The 18,718-nt window shown below is 46.5% G+C and overlaps 1 protein-coding gene across 1 annotated transcript in view; it reads left to right on the top strand.

The window, feature by feature from the left end:
• Positions 1-1,118: 1,118 nt before the first annotated feature.
• The window catches only part of LOC311228467 (high affinity cGMP-specific 3',5'-cyclic phosphodiesterase 9A), a gene marked incomplete at both ends in the record, with an annotated part of 111,741 nt that continues 94,141 nt past the window's right edge, over positions 1,119-18,718 (top strand). Inside the window, one exon of the mRNA XM_084314373.1 lies at positions 1,119-1,152. Within this exon, the coding sequence (XP_084170499.1) occupies positions 1,119-1,152 (34 nt within the window). The remainder of the gene's footprint in view (positions 1,153-18,718) is intronic.

Below are 18,718 nucleotides of genomic sequence, written 5' to 3' on the forward strand. Positions count from 1 at the left end.
TGTCTGCAAGCAACATATCCCTTCCTGGCACATATGTCACACTAATATCATAGTGCTGCAGTCTGAGTAGCATCCTTTGTAATCTCTTCGGTGCACTAAGCAGTGGCTTGCAGTGGATATTTTCTAGAGGCTTGTGGTCGCTTTGCACGGTCACCGGTCTACCATATGTATATTGATGGAACTTTTCCATACCAAACACTATGGCTAAACACTCTTTCTCTATTTGGGCATAGCCCTTTTCAGTTGGCGTGAGCGCCCTACTACTAAATGCTACAGGCTTACCTTTCTGTGTCAGGGCGGCCCCCAGTCCTGTGTCGGACGCATCACATTGTAGCGTCAACTCCTCTTCTCTGTTGTAATACTGTAGGACTGGTGCTTTGGCTATCTTGTCTTTCAGCCTTTGAAACGCTTCCTCTTGGACATCTGCCCATTCCCACATGTTTTCCTTCCATGTGAGTTGTCTAAGAATCTCGCAGTCATCTGACAGGTGGTCAAAGAACTTCGCCAGGTAGTTGACCATCCCAACCAGTCTTTGTACTCCTTTTACATCTGTTGGCTTCGGCATCTCTCTGACCGCCCGTACTTTCTCCGGGTCAATTCTCAGCCCCTTAGCCGTGAGCAGATGACCTATGTAGGGCACCTCTTTTTGTCGAAGCTTGAACTTATCTGCGTTCAGCTTGATGTTGCGCTCCCTGCATCTGGTTAGAAAGCCTCGGAGTTTCTTGTCGTGGTCCTTTTCTGCCTCCTCCTGCATTGCTCCTTCCCCTGTGATTAACATATCATCTGCTATGACGTAGACTCCTGGTAGGCCCTCTAGGGCCTGCATGAGCTTTCTTTGGAACACCTCCGGTGCTGGGCTTATTCCCATCGGCATCCGGAGCCAACGGTAGCGACCAAATGGAGTGGCGAATGTGGTCAGGTAGCTTGACTCCCCTTCTAGCTTGACGTGCCAGAAACCGTGCTTCACGTCGCAGACTGTGAATACTTTTGCCTTTGACATCTCCGGCAGGATGTCATCTATAGTCGGGAGTGGATAGTGACTTCTCTTTAGTGCCCGATTCAGAGGTTTTGGGTCTATGCACAGCCTTAGTTTCCCATTCGGCTTCCTTAATGAGATCATGCTGCTGATCCAGTCAGTGCTGCGTTCCACTGGTGTGATAATCCCTCTTCTCTCCAGATCCTTGAGTTCCTCCTGTATCGGTATGATCATCGCTACAGGCACTCTGCGCTTTGGCAGTTTCACTGGCGGCACTCTGTCATCTATCTCTATTTTATACTCCCCCTCCATGCATCCATCTCCGGTGAACACATCCCCAAACTCAGCATTTATTCTGTCCCTTGTCATGTGACTGTCACTTTCTCCCCCTGTCACTGGACTCTGCTCTTTCCTCACTATGCTGTCTATAGCTAGGATATTTTCGTACTGTACCTTTATCAACTTCATAGCCTCACTGTCTTTCCTGCCCAGTAAACGGATTCTGCTACTCTGGTCTACCACCTGAAACTCTAGCCTGTAACGCTTGTTGTTTCTGGGGTTTCTGATCCTAACCTTACATGTACCCAGAGGAATCACCCTAGTCTTATTGTACATCACCAGCACTTTCTCAGTGTGTTCTAGCTGTGTGTCAGGGTTTAACAAATGTATAGGGATGACATTACAGGTGGCCCCACAGTCTATTTGGAAGTTAACTAGCGTTTCCCCCAACATCATCCCTGCAAAAAGCTGTTGGCCCTGCCTGTGGCCGTCTTTTAACTGATTAACATTTTCATCCTCTCTATTTACTTCTGTTATGCAGCAGAGGTCTTCCTCATAAGAATCACTATCACTGTGCTGTTCTGCTACTGCATGCACTTTCCTAGTTTTCTTGCTGCTCTCCTGTTTTGACTTGCATTTAGCCGCAAAGTGATTTTCTCTCCCACACTTTTTACACTTTTTCCCAAAAGCTGGGCATTTCTTCTTGTTCCTCTCATGTGTTTTCCCACAAAACATGCAGTCAACCTCGCTGTCTTTTTTCCACTCTTCTGACTGTTTTCCACTGCCTGCCCTTGTTGCAGTGTCCTGCTATTAGACCTTGACAGCTCATACGCTCTACATATTTTTAGGCATGTTTCCAGAGTCAGCCTATCCTCCCTGAGCAGTCTCTCTCTCAGTTCTGAGCTATTTGTACCACATACAATTCGATCTCTGATCAGGGAATCTCTAATGTCCTCAAAGTTGCAACTACTAGCAAGCATTCTTAAGTCTGTTACATAGCTGTCCACGTTTTCATCCAATCCTTGGTTCCTGATAAAGAATCTGTATCTTTCCACTGTTTCATTTACCTTTGGATTGCAGTACTCGTCAAACTGCTTGATGATAGTTGTCACTGTTGTCTTCGCCGACGGACTCGGGAGAGTTGACCATAGTTCTCTGCCCTTTTCTCCGACGAGATATTTAAATAGCTTGCCTTTAGTTGTCTCTTCGGCGTCGGGCATGGTAAGGTCTGTATACAATGTGAACTCCTCCTTCCAACTTTTCCATGCCTTCGCCAAGTTGCTGGAGTCCAAAAGTAGTAGACCAGGAGGTCTCAGCGCATTTAGCCCTTCCATCGCCGATAGCTAGTAAGAGTTTTCTCCCCGAAGTCCGTGTTAGCCACAGCTCGCCAGCTCAACTCTTTACTTCTCCCGCTACCGCGCGAATTACTTTCCTGATCTGTACCCAGCTGTCACCATGTTTCAATGTGTTCTGTCTGTGTCCCGACTGTACACAATGAAGGGTTAAAGCAGACTTGCTTACTTGTACTTTATTCACAGTTGTTATGGTTACAACATAAGCTTGGTTCCACCCTAAGCGAACCCTCGGTGTCACCTCTAAAAGAGTCCTACGTGCAACAGCACTTAAATAGAACAATCCTATTTTTACAAGGTCAACATGGCATTTCACTATTTCGAAATCCAACGTTTCTGGTGATTCTAAGTGCATGTTTCCCCCAAGCCATAGACATGCACTTTTAGACAGAAAGTTAAAAAGACAGAAAGTTGACTTTGAGAATATTAGATATAATTGATTGATTGAAAACTTTATTAACAGATTGCAGAATGGGTACTGTCGTATATTCCTAATGAATATCTACGGTTATTTACAGCACAATGAGGTTGCTATCTGGAAGGAGGGAAAGATCACAGAGTGATAGAATGGTCTCCTCACCTGATTTAATCAGCTGAGAAATAAGCTTGTATTAGCCAGACAACCAGGAGCTTTGGTCCAAACTAATTTATTTGCAGCGCGGCCAAGAGTTAATGCATTGGTTACATACAGGAAATGTATTCAGCATAATACATGATTTGTACAAAAGGATTGATGAGGTAAATCCCAATAGCCCTAACACGGTGGCTCTCTACATCAAGACAGTATTGCACATTAATAATATTCATGTTATGTTATGAAATAAGACCATAGTACTCCTTGTCACCACATGATTAAACCTGGGTCTAAGATAGGCATCTTACTCTAGTTATCACAAAACAGTGATTATTCCATATACAGTTTACTCACGTAGGGCAAAGTCGAACCATGGTCTGTGGAAGTGGTGGAGACGCAGCCCCAGACCCCCTGGGGAACGGTCGTGGCGGGTCTGAGCTGGCCTGCCTCCCCCTCACCAAATACATTGTTTTATACCCCATTATTTCCCCTTGCTTCCATACATGGCGTTTCTCCTAAGATGACCGTGTGGGGGAGGCTGGTCCGCCCCCCCCCCCCTGACTTCCTTGTTGGTGTCTTCTTCCAGTTTTCAACATCGAGGAGGTCTGATGACTTCAGACTTTTTAACATTCCCTTAATAGGGCTTGTGTTGATCTAGCATTAACCCAGTACAGTCATTGCTTCTTAGGTTAATACCATTCAGTCCACAAGAGCCAGCACCAAACCCCATCTACCAAACTGACACTTTGTATTACTCTATGAAAGGAACCAGCTTTGGCATTCCTAAAATGGTAATCTATTATTGTATAGATTCAACCACATTTGTCTTGTCTCACAGAGGCATCTCCGCTTTCAGCCTCTTGTGCTGTGCTCAACCGTCACATGTCTAGAAGGTGTTTGGTTCTTGGGGGTTTGGAATGGCGCCTCTACAACTGTGTAAACAACCTTATCATTAGAGGGGGTTTGCCTGAAGGCTCCCCAGAATGTCACACACCACTGACGCCTGCTACTGTTTGTTCCATCACTCTGAGAGTCCATGTAATGAACTATTACCACAGATATTTTCAGTTTTCAGGGTTGATCTAACAGTTTTGATTATGAAATCTCAGTCAAGGGTACCACAATTCCTCCCTTTGACATTTTAATAATGTCATATACAAGTACCTTGACTTGATTTCTATACATACTAGCCATACAATTTAACATAATAACAAAAAGCATAATTTCTTCAATTTTTTTTCAATTTTTTCTTTTCTCTCACATCTTTTTTCATTATTCTTTGGTACATATCATCAATGAGTTTTTTCTTCTTAAGGCTCATTAGCCAGAGGCCCACCTTTTAAACAACAACTTTCGGGTTTGTTGAAAACAACAAAACAATTCAATCTAAACATTACACCTTAAAATAAAACACAATTTTTAACAACCCAATTTTCTTAAGTTACAGAACGTTTGGTTCCACATTATTTTATATGATCTGGGGGAGACAACATGCATTAGTATTCATTTTTACATTACATTCATTCTCTGAAATAATCTCTTCTTTCTGCTAACTTTTTCTTAAAAATAGTACAATCACATTTGCATAATCAATCAACTGCTTCCCACCTATCCTCCCCCCTTTATGACACATATAATGGTCATAACCTACCACCTTGGTTTCCACAGCCCAGTCTGGCAGAGGAAAGCAGATTTTCAACGAAAAACTTCTTTCACTTCCTAACCTCACTCTGGCCATAATCGATGTGTATGTTCTTACTTATCCCTGCGTTGTGTAATCTATCCGCCCTTTGTTTGCGCGTCTTACCAATCAATGTGCACAAAACAAAGCCCATCAGTAGCTATTTGTACAGTCACCTCCCTGTCCCCCACAGTCCACTCCATCCATAACCTCTGAGACTCTTGCCCACATTCTTCAGCTCAGCCCTCAGGCCGGCCCGCCCCCCAGGCCAGGCGTCCCCAGGTCCAGTCATCCATCTTGGCATGACAACCTGGTCGTCAGATGAGTTTTTTAGCCTGGAAATTTGTCCCAAAACCCCATCTGTTCAGTTATCACAACCTGGCCCCACCCGTAGAGATGGGGGCGAATGCATACAAGAATTCTCCTACCACAATTTGGTAACTGACCACCGCTGGACTGCAGAGTAACAGGGAAGATGAAATCCTACGTTACCGCTCTAATGTAATGTATTCATGTGTCTCCCACCGCTGATCTGCAATCCCCCTCCTTGACTGAGCTGTTGAAGAAACACAAGCACAAAGCAAATCCCATTACACCATATGTCAACATACTTTATAAGGGAAGCCATTAATTCCATATGCAAAAATGTGGTGGCACTACTTATCTGTCATCGACCTGTTCCAATGCATCCCAGCCTTCAACAGTCCTCTCCCACCAGATCATAACAAAAAACATTTGGGAAGAAAAAGAGAAAAAATCAAACAAAGCCACACACTTCAATAAACAAACACCTCCAGTCTGTTGTGGCCCCAGTCTATGTAACAACCATGCACACCCAAAAACATGAAAAAAATCCACGAATTTTTTAAACATGAAAGAAAATAAAAACCACGTTTCCAAAACCATCCATTCAGCAACATCCCTGCTGCAATTCTCACACACACTCTCAACCGGAACAGCATCCTGTCCCTGTGACTTGACACCTCTAACGCTTTGACCTATTCAACCTCCTTTCAGTTAAGAGTACCCTCCTCCCGTTCGGATGCACTCCTTGCCCTACTTAGATGCACCTCTCCCCAAATGAGTTTAGGTAGTCCGCTACGTCGGTACAACCTGCTTCTCAGGGTCGCCTTGCCCGACGCCGGCCCCTCTCCCCCAACAGAGATGCAGGTCTCCACTTCCAGGCTAAGGTCTCCTCTCATGAACAGAAGAAGTCCCCTTATTTTACCTTCAGGTGCAGTTTAAGGCTGGGTCCCTTTCCAATCTTAGGAGAGACAATCCAGATTCCTCTGAATTGACACCCCTCATCCCTCTGCTTCCCAGCATTTTCTTTTCAAAAACACTGATCACAGAAGCACAACTCGCCTACTAACCCTGTATCGGCTAGTAAGGTTACTGTGGCCTGACTGTACATTGAGCCAGGTGCATTTATGGTCTCTGCCATAACGCTCTCCCAACCGGCTGGCGACCCAGTCGATAGCGACCTCATAGTCCGTCATCAAGTCAGGACCCCAAGCGGCTGACTGTCCGTAGTACCTATCAGCCACTCAGTTTAGAAACCGACAGTCTTGTCCCCATCCCGCTTGCTCTGGGCATGGAAATATTGACCGTTTTCGCCAGCCTTGCCTGTTCACGGCAGGAGCTGTGCCCCCTCCGGTGCACTGCCCTGCTCCTAGGTGTGGACTGTCGTCCACCTACCACCCAGTGCCCACACTTACTTACGTGCAACGTTTCCTGGGCCGACTAGACGGTACCACAGTGGTATGTTAATTCATACCTCGTTACGCACGGAGGCCTTCAGTAACTACCCAGCACTATAGTTTGTGTTTAGCGTGCGCCCAGACTCTTGCGAGCCCACTGCCGCCTGCTAGTGTTTGTTCCATCACTCTGAGAGTCCATGTAATGAACTATTACCACAGATATTTTCAGTTTTCAGGGTTGATCTAACAGTTTTGATTATGAAATCTCAGTCAAGGGTACCACAGTACAATACAGTACGGCTCAATACCAGGGCCGTAGCCAGGGTTTAGAAATTAGGGAGGTCCATTTGTTTGGCCCAGACCGGCCCACTATAATCGGTCGGACACCACCCACCAGTACACCATCCTTGCGGTCCCCTTAAATATGCGTACCTACTGTACTATTCCCCCAACCCACTACAAAGCTGGGTAGTAAGTGCCATGGACAAGTGGACCAGTGTACTCCCTCGCTCTTGGCTGAATCTTGTTTTGGGTGGTGATGTAAAAACACCTGCATCATAGCAGGCTCAGGATGGGCAAAGTAGTCTATAGCCTGTTCATCCCTGTCTCTCTCCTCCACAATCTGGCTTGACTAGACATAAGGAGAGAGAGATGATTACAATTAACTGGTACATTCAGGTCCCGAATTGTTGGAATTCCCTGACAAAGATGTGCAAAAAGCTGTACAATTTAAACAATACCATACTGGTAATGAGCAAATAGTTGTTTATTCAATGAATGCATGAGCTGTTCCATCTTATTTCATTTGATACTAACTACTCAGTTCATACAGATTTCAAGTATTCAAATATCAATGATGAATATTGCATAAGGTTTACACAGTTAATAGATCACCTTCTTGTTTTATATTCATGTTCAGAGAGGAGTAATAGTCAGATCTTTGTATGTGATTTATATGGCAATTAAATCAATGGTGTGTTTGTTTGGGGAGTTTGACCTACAGTTAATGTGCCTACCATGTGAAGGTGCATGATCAATGGACAGCACAAAAACTATTTGTGTAGGTGGAGACTAGAGCTACCACAGATAGTAATAAGTTATTAAGAGTAAGTAATCCATACCATATATATCCTAATAGTTACCTTATTACCATACTTGGCTGAAAATAAACTTTGCTGCCTGTTGTGAATGTGTTTTTCCCTGTAGGCTAATACATAAGTAGGCATACATCTTTGCAGTTGAGGAAAAATTTGCAGTTGAGTAGGCTATGTGCTGTGTTTTTATGTCTTCCATCGAGGACCACCTTGGAAATAAGTGTTTTAATGAATGCTTTTAGGTGATATCCTCAGGAATACAAATTGGTCAAGATCATTTGTTTTTATGATGTGTTTTTAATTTCCAAATAAATCTAATCAAATCAAAAAAGCAGTTTTTGCAGTTGAGCTACAGGTGTTGTATATTATACAGCCTTTTCATGCATCTTTATCAAGGGAACCCTTATCCTAATGATTTAAAAAATAATATTATGATGATACGATATGGACCTAGTATTGGGTCATCTCTGGCACTTCGTTTCTCAATGGATTTGTCATCTAGGAGAGTTGATAAACTAATTTAGCCGGGGTGTATTTTTTTAAAAGGCAGGGGAAATTTGTGAGAGACAAAATCCAAAATGGCTGCCGTGGAAATTAACTTTTAAATGGTTTGACCTACAATGATGCACAATACATGGTACCAGCCCCCTCTCAGTCATGTACCAGCCAACCCCCTCTCAGTCATGTACCAGCCAACCCCCTCTCAGTCATGTATACCAGCCCCCTCTCAGTCATCTACCAGCCCCCTCTCAGTCATGTACCACAGCCCCCTCTCAGTCATGTACCACAGCCCCATCTGAGTCATGTACCAGCCCCCTCTCAGTCATGTACCAGCCCCCTCTCAGTCATGTACCAGCCTCCTCTCAGTCATGTATACCAGCCCCCTCTCAGTCCTGTATACCAGCCCCCTCTCAGTCATGTACCAGCCCCCTCTCAGTCATGTACCACAGCCCCCTCTCAGTCATGTACCACAGCCCCATCTCAGTCATGTACCACAGCCCCATCTCAGTCATGTCCCACAGCCCCATCTCAGTCATGTACCAGCCCTTCTCTCAGTCATGTATACCAGCCCCCCTCTCAGTCATGTACCAGCCCTCTCTCAGTCATGTACCAGCCCCCTCTCAGTCATGTACCAGCCCCCTCTCAGTCATGTACCAGCCCCCTCTCAGTCCTGTATACCAGCCCCCTCTCAGTCATGTACCAGCCTCCTCTCAGTCCTGTATACCAGCCCCCTCTCAGTCATGTACCACACCCCCCTCTCAGTCATTATACCACAGCCCCCTCTCAGTCATGTAGCACAGCCCCCTTTCAGTCATGTACCACAGCCCCCTCTCAGTCATGTACCAGCCCCCTCTCAGTCATGTACCAGCCCCCTCTCAGTCATGTACCAGCCTCCTCTCAGTCATGTATACCAGCCCCCTCTCAGTCCTGTATACCAGCCCCCTCTCAGTCATGTACCAGCCCCCTCTCAGTCATGTACCACAGCCCCCTTTCAGTCATGTACCACAGCCCCATCTCAGTCATGTACCACAGCCCCATCTCAGTCATGTACCACAGCCCCATCTCAGTCATGTACCAGCCCCCCTCTCAGTCATGTACCAGCCCCCTCTCAGTCATGTACCAGCCCCCTCTCAGTCATGTACCAGCCCCCTCTCAGTCCTGTATACCAGCCCCCTCTCAGTCATGTACCAGCCTCCTCTCAGTCCTGTATACCAGCCCCCTCAGTCATGTACCACAGCCCCCTCTCAGTCATATACCACAGCCCCCTCTCAGTCATATAGCACAGCCCCCTCTCAGTCATGTACCAGCCTCCTCTCAGTCATGTATACCACCCCCCTCTCAGTCATGTACCAGCCCTCTCTCAGTCATGTACCAGCCCCCCTCTCAGTCATGTACCCTGCACGACTGGCGGGGTGGGTGCTTAGTAAGAGATGTGATTGGGCCAGCCCAGTGTCAGTCAGTACCAATGGGCCGCTGTCCTAGCCTAGTAGTGGGCCGGTCGTTGACCAAAAACAATTTTTTATTTTTGTAATTTTTTTATAATCTTTTTTTATAATTTTTTTTTTATAGTTACAAATAGTTACCGAGGTCCGGACCTCAGTGACCTCATAGCTGGCTACGGCCATGCTCAATACCAACAATTGTTAAGGGAATGCAGACCAGAAAAATACTTTCGTCTTTTGGTAGCTAAGGCTCACTAATCAACATTCATTCACGTGCTGTGTCATTTGGACAAATGTGTGAGAAGAATGAAATGTTTAGGAGGAAGAGGGGGGTGGAGCTCCAGTAAATTGATGCTGAGAGACCCTTATAGATCAGTGACTGAGATACAGAAAGTGAATTCAGAACATCACTGAGCACAGCAACATTCATTAGCTCTGACTGGGACCTTGATATGGCAACAAAAATTCTTTATTTTACAGTAAATGGAAGACCAGAGCAGGCAGAGTTCCCAGTGGATTGTCCTGCCCAGGATGTCAAAGGTAGGTCTTTATTATTATTATTATTATTATTATTATTATTATTATTATTATTATTATTATTATTATTATTATTATTATTATTATTATTATTATTATTATTATTATTATTATTATTATTATTATTATTATTATTATTATTATTATTATTATTATTATTATTATTATTATTATTATGTTGTTATTATTGTTATTATTATGATTATGATTATGATTATGATTATTATTATTATTATTATTATTATTATTATTATTATTATTATTATTATTATTATTATTATTATTATTATTATTATTATTATTATTATTATTATTATTATTATTATTATTATTATTATTATTATTATTATTATTATTATTATTATTATTATTATTATTATTATTATTATTATTATTATTATTATTATTATTATTATTATTATTTGAATTATACAGTAGCCTCTATGTATGTATGTTTGTATGTATGTATGTATGTATGTATGTTTGTATGACTGTGTATCAAGGTAATTACAGGTAATTGAAACTAGGCATGAAAAAAAAAACTTTAACTGAAATAAAAACAAAAGGAAAGCTTAAAAAACTCCAATCCTTCATTCAAACTTAACTTTGCCCTACCACCAATTTACCACCAACCACCAATTTACCACTAGTTGATTGACTGAGCCCTTGATATAAGGAGTAAGACAACAGGTGAACCAGAGTTTCTGTTATGTGTCTGTGAAGCGTAAAAACAGTAAAACAGACCTTGTATTTGCATTTGCAATGGGTTACAAATGTCCAAAATGCTTATTTTCCATTTTAAACTCTTCGAGAATGTTTGTAAATATAGCCCATATCTATGTGACCAAAAAGCATCCAAAAATGATTGAAGCTTTATTAATAAAAAGAAAAAAACTGAAATGATACAAAAACTAAAAAGCTCTTCCTCCAAAACAAATGTAAATGCATTAAGGTGAAGCAGAATTCTCTACAATTTAGTCCTTTTACAATTGTGTGTGAAGCAGAGGACTAGTGCTCAGCTGGTGATGCCATTGCCAGATCAACTATTAATAGTTACCTGATATGCCTACCGAAAGACTAGGTAGGTTGTCACTAGATTATGTGCACAAAAGAGGTACTGAACATGCTACATAAAGGCAAGACCGTTGAAAAACTGCAACTATGTGAAAACTAAACTGAACATTTCTGGAAGATAAGAAATAAAAGCAAAATTGATGTACTGATGTATTCTATTGTTGTGTGTGTGTGTGTGTGTGTGTGTGTGTGTGTGTGTGTGTGTGTGTGTGTGTGTGTGTGTGTGTGTGTGTGTGTGTGTGTGTGTGTGTGTGTGTGTGTGTGTGTGTGTGTGTGTGTGTGTGTGTGTGTGTGTGTGTGTGTGTGTGTGCGTGCGTGTGTGTTCTGCGTGTGTGTGTGTGCGTGCGTGTGTGTTCTGCATGTGTTCTGCGTGTGTGTGTGTCTGTACTCTGTATATACATGCATATGTATAATGATAGTAAATGTAATATGGGAGTAATAGTTAAGAAGTGGTTCCTTTCACACTTATTTGAAGTATTTTCTATCTATGATCTATTCTTTATATAATTCAGAAATGTATCCACATTTTTGCTATGAACAATTGTCTGTAAATCTGAAATATTTTAGCTGGTAAAGGTCAAATCTATTTCACAAATAAAAAGGTGGGTTAAGTTAGTCGTAGGCGGGCTTCTCAGCAGAGGGCTGTTTCTGACAGCTCCTCAGTCGCAACAGTATCTATCGTATGTTGTGTCTGAGTGGTAAGGGTCTCTTACCGTTGTTTTGGGTGGAGTGGCAGGATGAGTGAATCTTATTATGATGAAAGATTGATGAATTTCATGAATAGAAATCAGGATGGCAGCACATGTGAATTAACAAAATAAATCACTGACTAATAATCATACGCTTTTGTATACTCGTTCCATTTAATCGACAAACCTGTGCCTGCCGTTCTGCCTAACTGATAAACTGCTTTAGGTCATGTATAGTTGGGGTGGTTCACTACAAGCTACATATTTCCCTAGAAATGTAGCAGTTTTCTTTACTCCTCCTCAACAATTGCTCCCTGTTCTCTCCATTAAAACACCCTCAGGCTGCCTAAGTGGGGTTATATTTCGTATGGCTATCGCATCCCGCTCAAGCCTATGGAGATACCCCTTATCTCCTTGTACCTAGTGTACACCACCACGAACAATTTATGCACCCACACCTGACCGGGTCCCGCCTCTATGGAGGCGTAGCCTATAAGACCATGGTACTGGTCACCAAACACCCTTCCTCTATTTTCGTTCCATCATACTGGATGCTGTGCACCTTATGTAACTAGTAGTATGAAAAGATTAGAGAAGGTTCGTAATGTTGAAAGCTTACCGGAGGTTTGCTTTTCCCTGGCATCTTCGGAGTATGTTTCAGCGACACATTGGGCCGGTGCTGATGTTTCCTCGGCTGATGACGGCAGACCGAGGGGCAGCGTACAAGGTTTGACTATCAAGTCGGCTTGTACAAAGGTAAGGCCTGTGTCATTAGGCATCAATGTCAGTATTGGTAATGCTGTGGAGTATGTTTCGGCGCCAGGGCCGGGGCGGCTTGGTGATCGTTCCACTGCAGTGGACGGTTTCCTGGCAATCCTGGAGCACGCTGCTAACGTTAATGCTACTACTGCTACTTCTGCTAATGCTAACGTTGACGCTGAAATGGGTCGTTGTTCTAATAATCCCCGCCGCGGGATACCGCTTTTCCCTCCTCTTACCAGCTTCATTGATGAAGGTCAGTCGGTGGTTGATGTGGGGGGTTTCGCTGAGTCCTATTTACCTTTTTTACAGGTGAACAGGCTAACAACAGGGTGCAGGCCGGGTGTACCGTGGCTAAGCAGCCAGGTAGCTTTGTTCCTGTGCCCGACGTCCCGCCCGGCCGTGAACGACGTCCCGCCCGGCCGATGCTTGATAGCGAATCGGCTCGGAGGGTGGCAGTATGGACGGATGAGTTGTATACTGCTACAGGATGGTATTTGGCGGCGGCCAGTGTTATGGCTCAGCTGGCTAGTTTCCTATCCATATTGGCGTCGGGTAGTAGGACTTTGGGTCCAGCCGACATTGTAAACATGTTGCATGTTTGTGGTGTTATAGAGATCTTGACTCAGTCGCAAGCTATAACTGCGGGGAGGATTAGGATGCTATCAACTTTTGTTGTTAGGCATGTTTGGTTGGAGCAATCTCCTCTTGGGGAAGAGGATAGGTTTTCTCTCCTCACGACTCCTTTTTCCACAGATAGTCTTTTTGGGCATTCTGTGGAGGCGCAGGCGGCTGCTGATCTGGGTCCTACACCGCCTCACGCTGTGCAGCCAGAGGTGGGAGCACGGTCTCGTCAACGACTGTGGCGAGATCCTCGACAGGCGGCCATGTTTCCCCCGCCAGTGGTGCCCTGGGTGGAGAGTCAACAGGGTACCACAAGGCCGACATTTTGGGTGAATTCGAGTTTGGTAAAACAAGCCGTCGTCACTTTGCCACGAGCAGCCCGCTCCCCGTTCAATCCTCTCTCTGTTACCCACGGAAATGGGGCTCTGATCGTTCTCCTTTGGCTGCGGGCCGCGAACCTTCATTGAAGCGTATGCGGCCCCATTCTTCACTTCTCATGGGGACAGGGGCTGACACCCAGTTGATGGCTGAGCCTGGGTCTGTCCATGAGAATGTTCCGTCGCGCGGTTCCTGCACCACACGTTGTGTGTTGGATGAGCCTGGTGTTATAGCTGCCACTAGCTACAGTGGTCAGCTGGGGGACTCGAGGCCTCTTCTGTTGAATGCACAGCAGGGGTTACCCCGGCTTCGCCATCGCCAGGCGGGGTATCGCGCTGGTGCCTCCCACTCCCGTCACAGCGGCAGTGGTCTGCAAAGATTTGGGTGGGAGTGTGATTTGGGTGGTAGCAATATCACTGCAGGGCTTCGGCGTGTAGGAGCCCATGGGGTCCTCATGCCTTGCGTGTCTAGCTGCGGAACAACTCCTCAGCATGCGCTAGAGGGGTGTTCAGGGGGGGGGGGTGTGTCAACCAGTTTGATGACAGCTTCTCCCGTATCAAACCGGCCCTTTCTGTCGGGGTCCCCCCTTGGGTGCGTCGCACAGCGGGAGGGACCGGGCCAACAATCTACTGTTCCTTGCGGCCCAGCGTCAGTTGACGGCGGGTGCGCTGTGGGATTATTTTCCCAATTGGCGACAAGAATGCCGTTTGGGGGGGTGGATGGAGAGAACGTTGAGGGGGGGGCTTGTTTTGCAGTTCGCACAACCCCACCCTCCGTTCTCAGGTTTGGTGCCGACCCTATTGTCAGGGTCAGACGCAGTGACAGCCCTGGCCGACGAGATCCAATCTCTGTTGGCGAAGCAGGCCGTCGTCGTGGTTCCGAGAGAGGACGCGATGTCAGGCATCTACTCCCGTTATTTTCTGGTGCCCAAGAAAACAGGGGGGGTCAGACCTATACTGGATCTGTCCGCGTTCAATCGGTTGATTGTAGCGAGACCGTTCAGAATGTTGACCGTCAAACTCCTTCTGCTTGCTGTCAGGAGGGGAGACTGGTTCACCTCCATAGACCTGAAGGATGCGTATTTTCACATCCCCATTTACCCTCCTCACAGGAAATTCCTACGGTTCCTGTTTCAGGGCGTAGCGTACGAGTACCAGAGGATGCCGTTCGGTTATTCTCTGGCTCCCCGCACATTCACCAAGTGCGTGGCGACTGCACTGGAGCCCTTACGTCGTCGGGGGTTACGAGTTCTATTCTATCTCGACGACATTTTACTCCTCAGTCGTTCGGAGGAGGTTGCCAGGTCTCATACCAGGCTGGTGGTGGAATTCCTCACCAACCTGGGTTTTGCTGTGAATTGGAAGAAGAGTACCCCTCTTCCCAGTCAACAGGTGGAGTACTTGGGCTTGACGTTGAGGTCAAGGCCCATGATTGCAACCCTCTCGGAGCAGCGTCGGGTGGTTCTCCGTCACGCGCTCGGGGGTTTCCATCTGGGAGGGACGGTCACGGCGCTGCAAGTGATGCGTCTGCTCGGCATTATGGCATCTGCTCACACGGTGGTTCTTCTTGGCCTCCTCTTCATGAGGAGGATACAGAGGTGGTTTCTCTCTATGAGAATAGATCCGGTGAGGGACAAAAGGAAACGGTTGACGGTTCCTTTGTCGATATGGGGAGATCTCGCCCACTGGAGGAGGCTGGGTATCCTCACCATTGGGGTCCCCATAGGCAGCAGGAGCTCACACGTCACGGTCTTCACCGACGCCTCTCTCACGGGTTGGGGAGGGACGTGTCGGACCCACGCAGTGGGGGGCAGCTGGACGGGTCATGCTGGCGCAGCTACCCCGCATATCAATGTGTTGGAGTTGAAGGCGGTCCTCCTGGTCCTCAAACGGTTCGACCACCTGGTGGTAGGCGAACACGTTTTGGTCAGGACAGACAGTATGACGGCAGCGGCGTATATCAACAGGCAGGGTGGGACTCGTTCCATCCGCCTGCTCCGGGCGGCGGTCGAACTTTGGCTATGGGCATCCCGCAGGCTGCGCAGTCTGAGGGCGCTCCACATTCCTGGTACAGAGAATATGGGTGCGGATATGATGTCTCGGGGCGGTCCTCATCACGACAAGTGGGAACTCCGCCCCGACATAGTCAGACTGATCTGGGATCGGTTCGGGGAGGCCTCGGTAGATCTGTTTGCGTGCCGACGCTCTCACAAGTGCCCCTTGTGGTTCTCGCTCACTCGAGCAGATCATCCCCCCTTGGGGGTGGATGCCTTCTCGACCTTTCCATGGCCGCCCGGTCTTCTGTACGCCTTTCCTCCTGTACATCTGTTGAGTCAGCTGTTGGAGCGGATACGGAGGGAGCGCAGGACGGTGATCCTGGTCGCGCCGGACCGGGGCAAGTCAGTATGGTTCCCGGTCTTGATCCAGCTTCTGGTCGCTCCTCCTTGGGTCATTCCTTGGTCGGCGACGGCCCTCTCACAGCACGACGGGTCACTGTTCCAGTTTCCGGCGTTGGGCCAACGGCTGTTGGTGTGGCTGGTGGGAGGGTGAGTCTGGAGAGGATGGACCCTTCGGTGGTTGATACCATCCAGAGTGCGCATGCTCCCTCCACTGTCGCGGTTTACGTGGGCAGATGGCGTGCGTTCCAAGAGTGGTGTAAGGCGGGGGGCCGGGACCCAGTCTCCTGCCCCCTGGATGCTGTCCTGAGTTATCTCCAGTCTCTCCTTGATAGACTGTCGGCTTCGATGGTGAGGGTATATGCGGCAGCTATATCCTCCTATCATGAGGGGTTTGAGGGGACTGTCTTGTTCAGCCACCCTCTTGTGAAGCGTTTCCTGCTTGGCGCTTGACGCGTTAAGCCGGTGCAACGCTCCTTGGCTCCGACTTGGGATCTTCAATTGGTCCTCGGTCGGTTGTCCTTGGCCCCATTTGAGCCACTCGAGCAGGCGCCGTTGGAACGGCTCTCTTTCAAGACTGCGTTCCTGCTGGCTGTCACTTCCGCTAAACGCGTGGGTGAGCTCTGTGCTCTCTCGGTACGTCCAGAGTGCCTGTCTTTTCGGGCCGATTGCGGTGCCACTCTGCGACCTTAGGCTTTCATGCCTAAGAATATCCGGAGTTCCTTCCGCTCCCGGGATATTGTGGTTCAGGCGTTTCGTCCTCCCCCTCACGCTAGTGAGTTGGATGCGGGCCTTCACCTGTCATGTCCGGTCCGTGCTTTGGGAATTTACCTCAGCCGTACTCAGGACCTCAGGGTTACCGATCAGCTTTTTGTCTGTTACGGTGGTTATCGTGCCGGTAAGGCACTGTCGAAACAGCGCCTGTCCCATTGGTTGTGCAAGGGCATTACCCTTTGCTACACATTGGCTGGGCAGGATCCCCCTGGGGGCGTCAGGGCGCACTCCACTCGTGGGGTGGCTGCCTCTGCCGCTCTCCTGGGTGGGGCCTCGGTGGAGGACATCTGTGCTGCAGCTTCATGGTCCTCCCCGGGCCCCTTTGTAAGGTTTTACCTCATGGACATGACCGGGGGTTCTGTCTCCCAGGCGGTTCTGGGGTCTGTGGCCTTTCCTGCTTCCCGTCCTTTGGTAGGGTAGCAGGAGTGTGTGGGTATGGGCCACAGTGTGTTAAGTCACACGTGGTTCCGCCTGTGCTGTGTGTTCAAGGGGTTCTAGTTCCCTCTTGTTCGCACTCAGGTGGAGTTGACTGCGCCCCCCCTTCATTAGGAAGGATGGGGTGACAGGGCTCCCCGCACCCCTTGATGTGGGCTTACGGGTCCTCAGGGGGTACATCTGTCGGGTCTTGCATCCGCTCTAACCCATATCTCAATAGGCTTGAGCGGGACGCGATAGCCATACGAAATATAACGATAGGTTATGTAGATAACCTAGTTATATGAGTATTGGCTGAGCGTCCCGCTCTAAGCGGCCCTGAGTTCCCTTTTTTTGAGGGATCTTTTACTGGAACGGGATTTTGGCGAGGAAGGGTGTTTGGTGACCAGTACCATGGTCTTATAGGCTACGCCTCCATAGAGGCGGGACCCGGTCAGGTGTGGGTGCATAAATAGTTCATGGTGGTGTACACTAGGTACAAGGAGATAAGGGGTATCTCCATAGTCTTGAGCGGGACGCTCAGCCAATACTCATATAACTAGGTTATCTACATAACCTATCGTTTTGTCTGCTTTGCTCACAGGATCGAACACACCCACAGTTTACTCAGTGTTAGTTCAGATGTACCTCTTTGCAACTATAGGAGAGTCTAGACTCGGACTGTGATGCTTTTCCGCAGTGTAGTTTGGATGTAGTTGAGCTGCTTTTTCAAAGTGGTTTTAGGTCGACAAACACATTTATTTTTATTTTTTATTTTTAAATGACAATTCGAATTTGGCTGCGCTTCTTTCTATTGTGGTGTCTCTCGTGGTTTGGTGAACTATATTTCTAGTTGTGGAGTAGTTTCCTAAGCACTGTGCACAAATATACATGTGTAGACATATATTGACATACACTGTTGTTTTGTATGTCTATTGTCTATGCCTTGTCTATAATTTTGTATTTGAAAAGTCACAAATAAATCTAAAAAAAAGGCCATTGTAAACAACGCATTGACCAAAGATTTGTTGATTGACTAAGAATATAGCTGATTGATTATGATGGTAACAAAGTTAATTTATGATTGATTCTGAACATGGGACAGAGTTAATTTATGATTGATTCTGAACTTGGGACAGAGTTAATTTATGATGGATTCTGAAGGGGACAGAGTTCATTTATGATGGATTCTGAAGGGGACAGAGTTCATTTATGATTGATTCTGAACTTGGGACAGAGTTAATATTTACGATTGATTCTGAACTTGGGACAGAGTTAATTTACAATGGATTCTGAAGGGGACAGAGTTCATTTATGATGGATTCTGAAGGGGACAGAGTTCATTTATGATTGATTCTGAACTTGGGACAGAGTTCATTTATGATGGATTCTGAACTTGGGACAGAGTTAATTTATGATGGATTCTGAAGGGGACAGAGTTAATTTATGATGGATTCTGAAGGGGACAGAGTTAA

Source organism: Notolepis coatsorum (assembly GCF_963971535.1).
Source record: "Notolepis coatsorum genome assembly, chromosome: 5".
NCBI lineage: Eukaryota > Metazoa > Chordata > Actinopteri > Aulopiformes > Paralepididae > Notolepis > Notolepis coatsorum.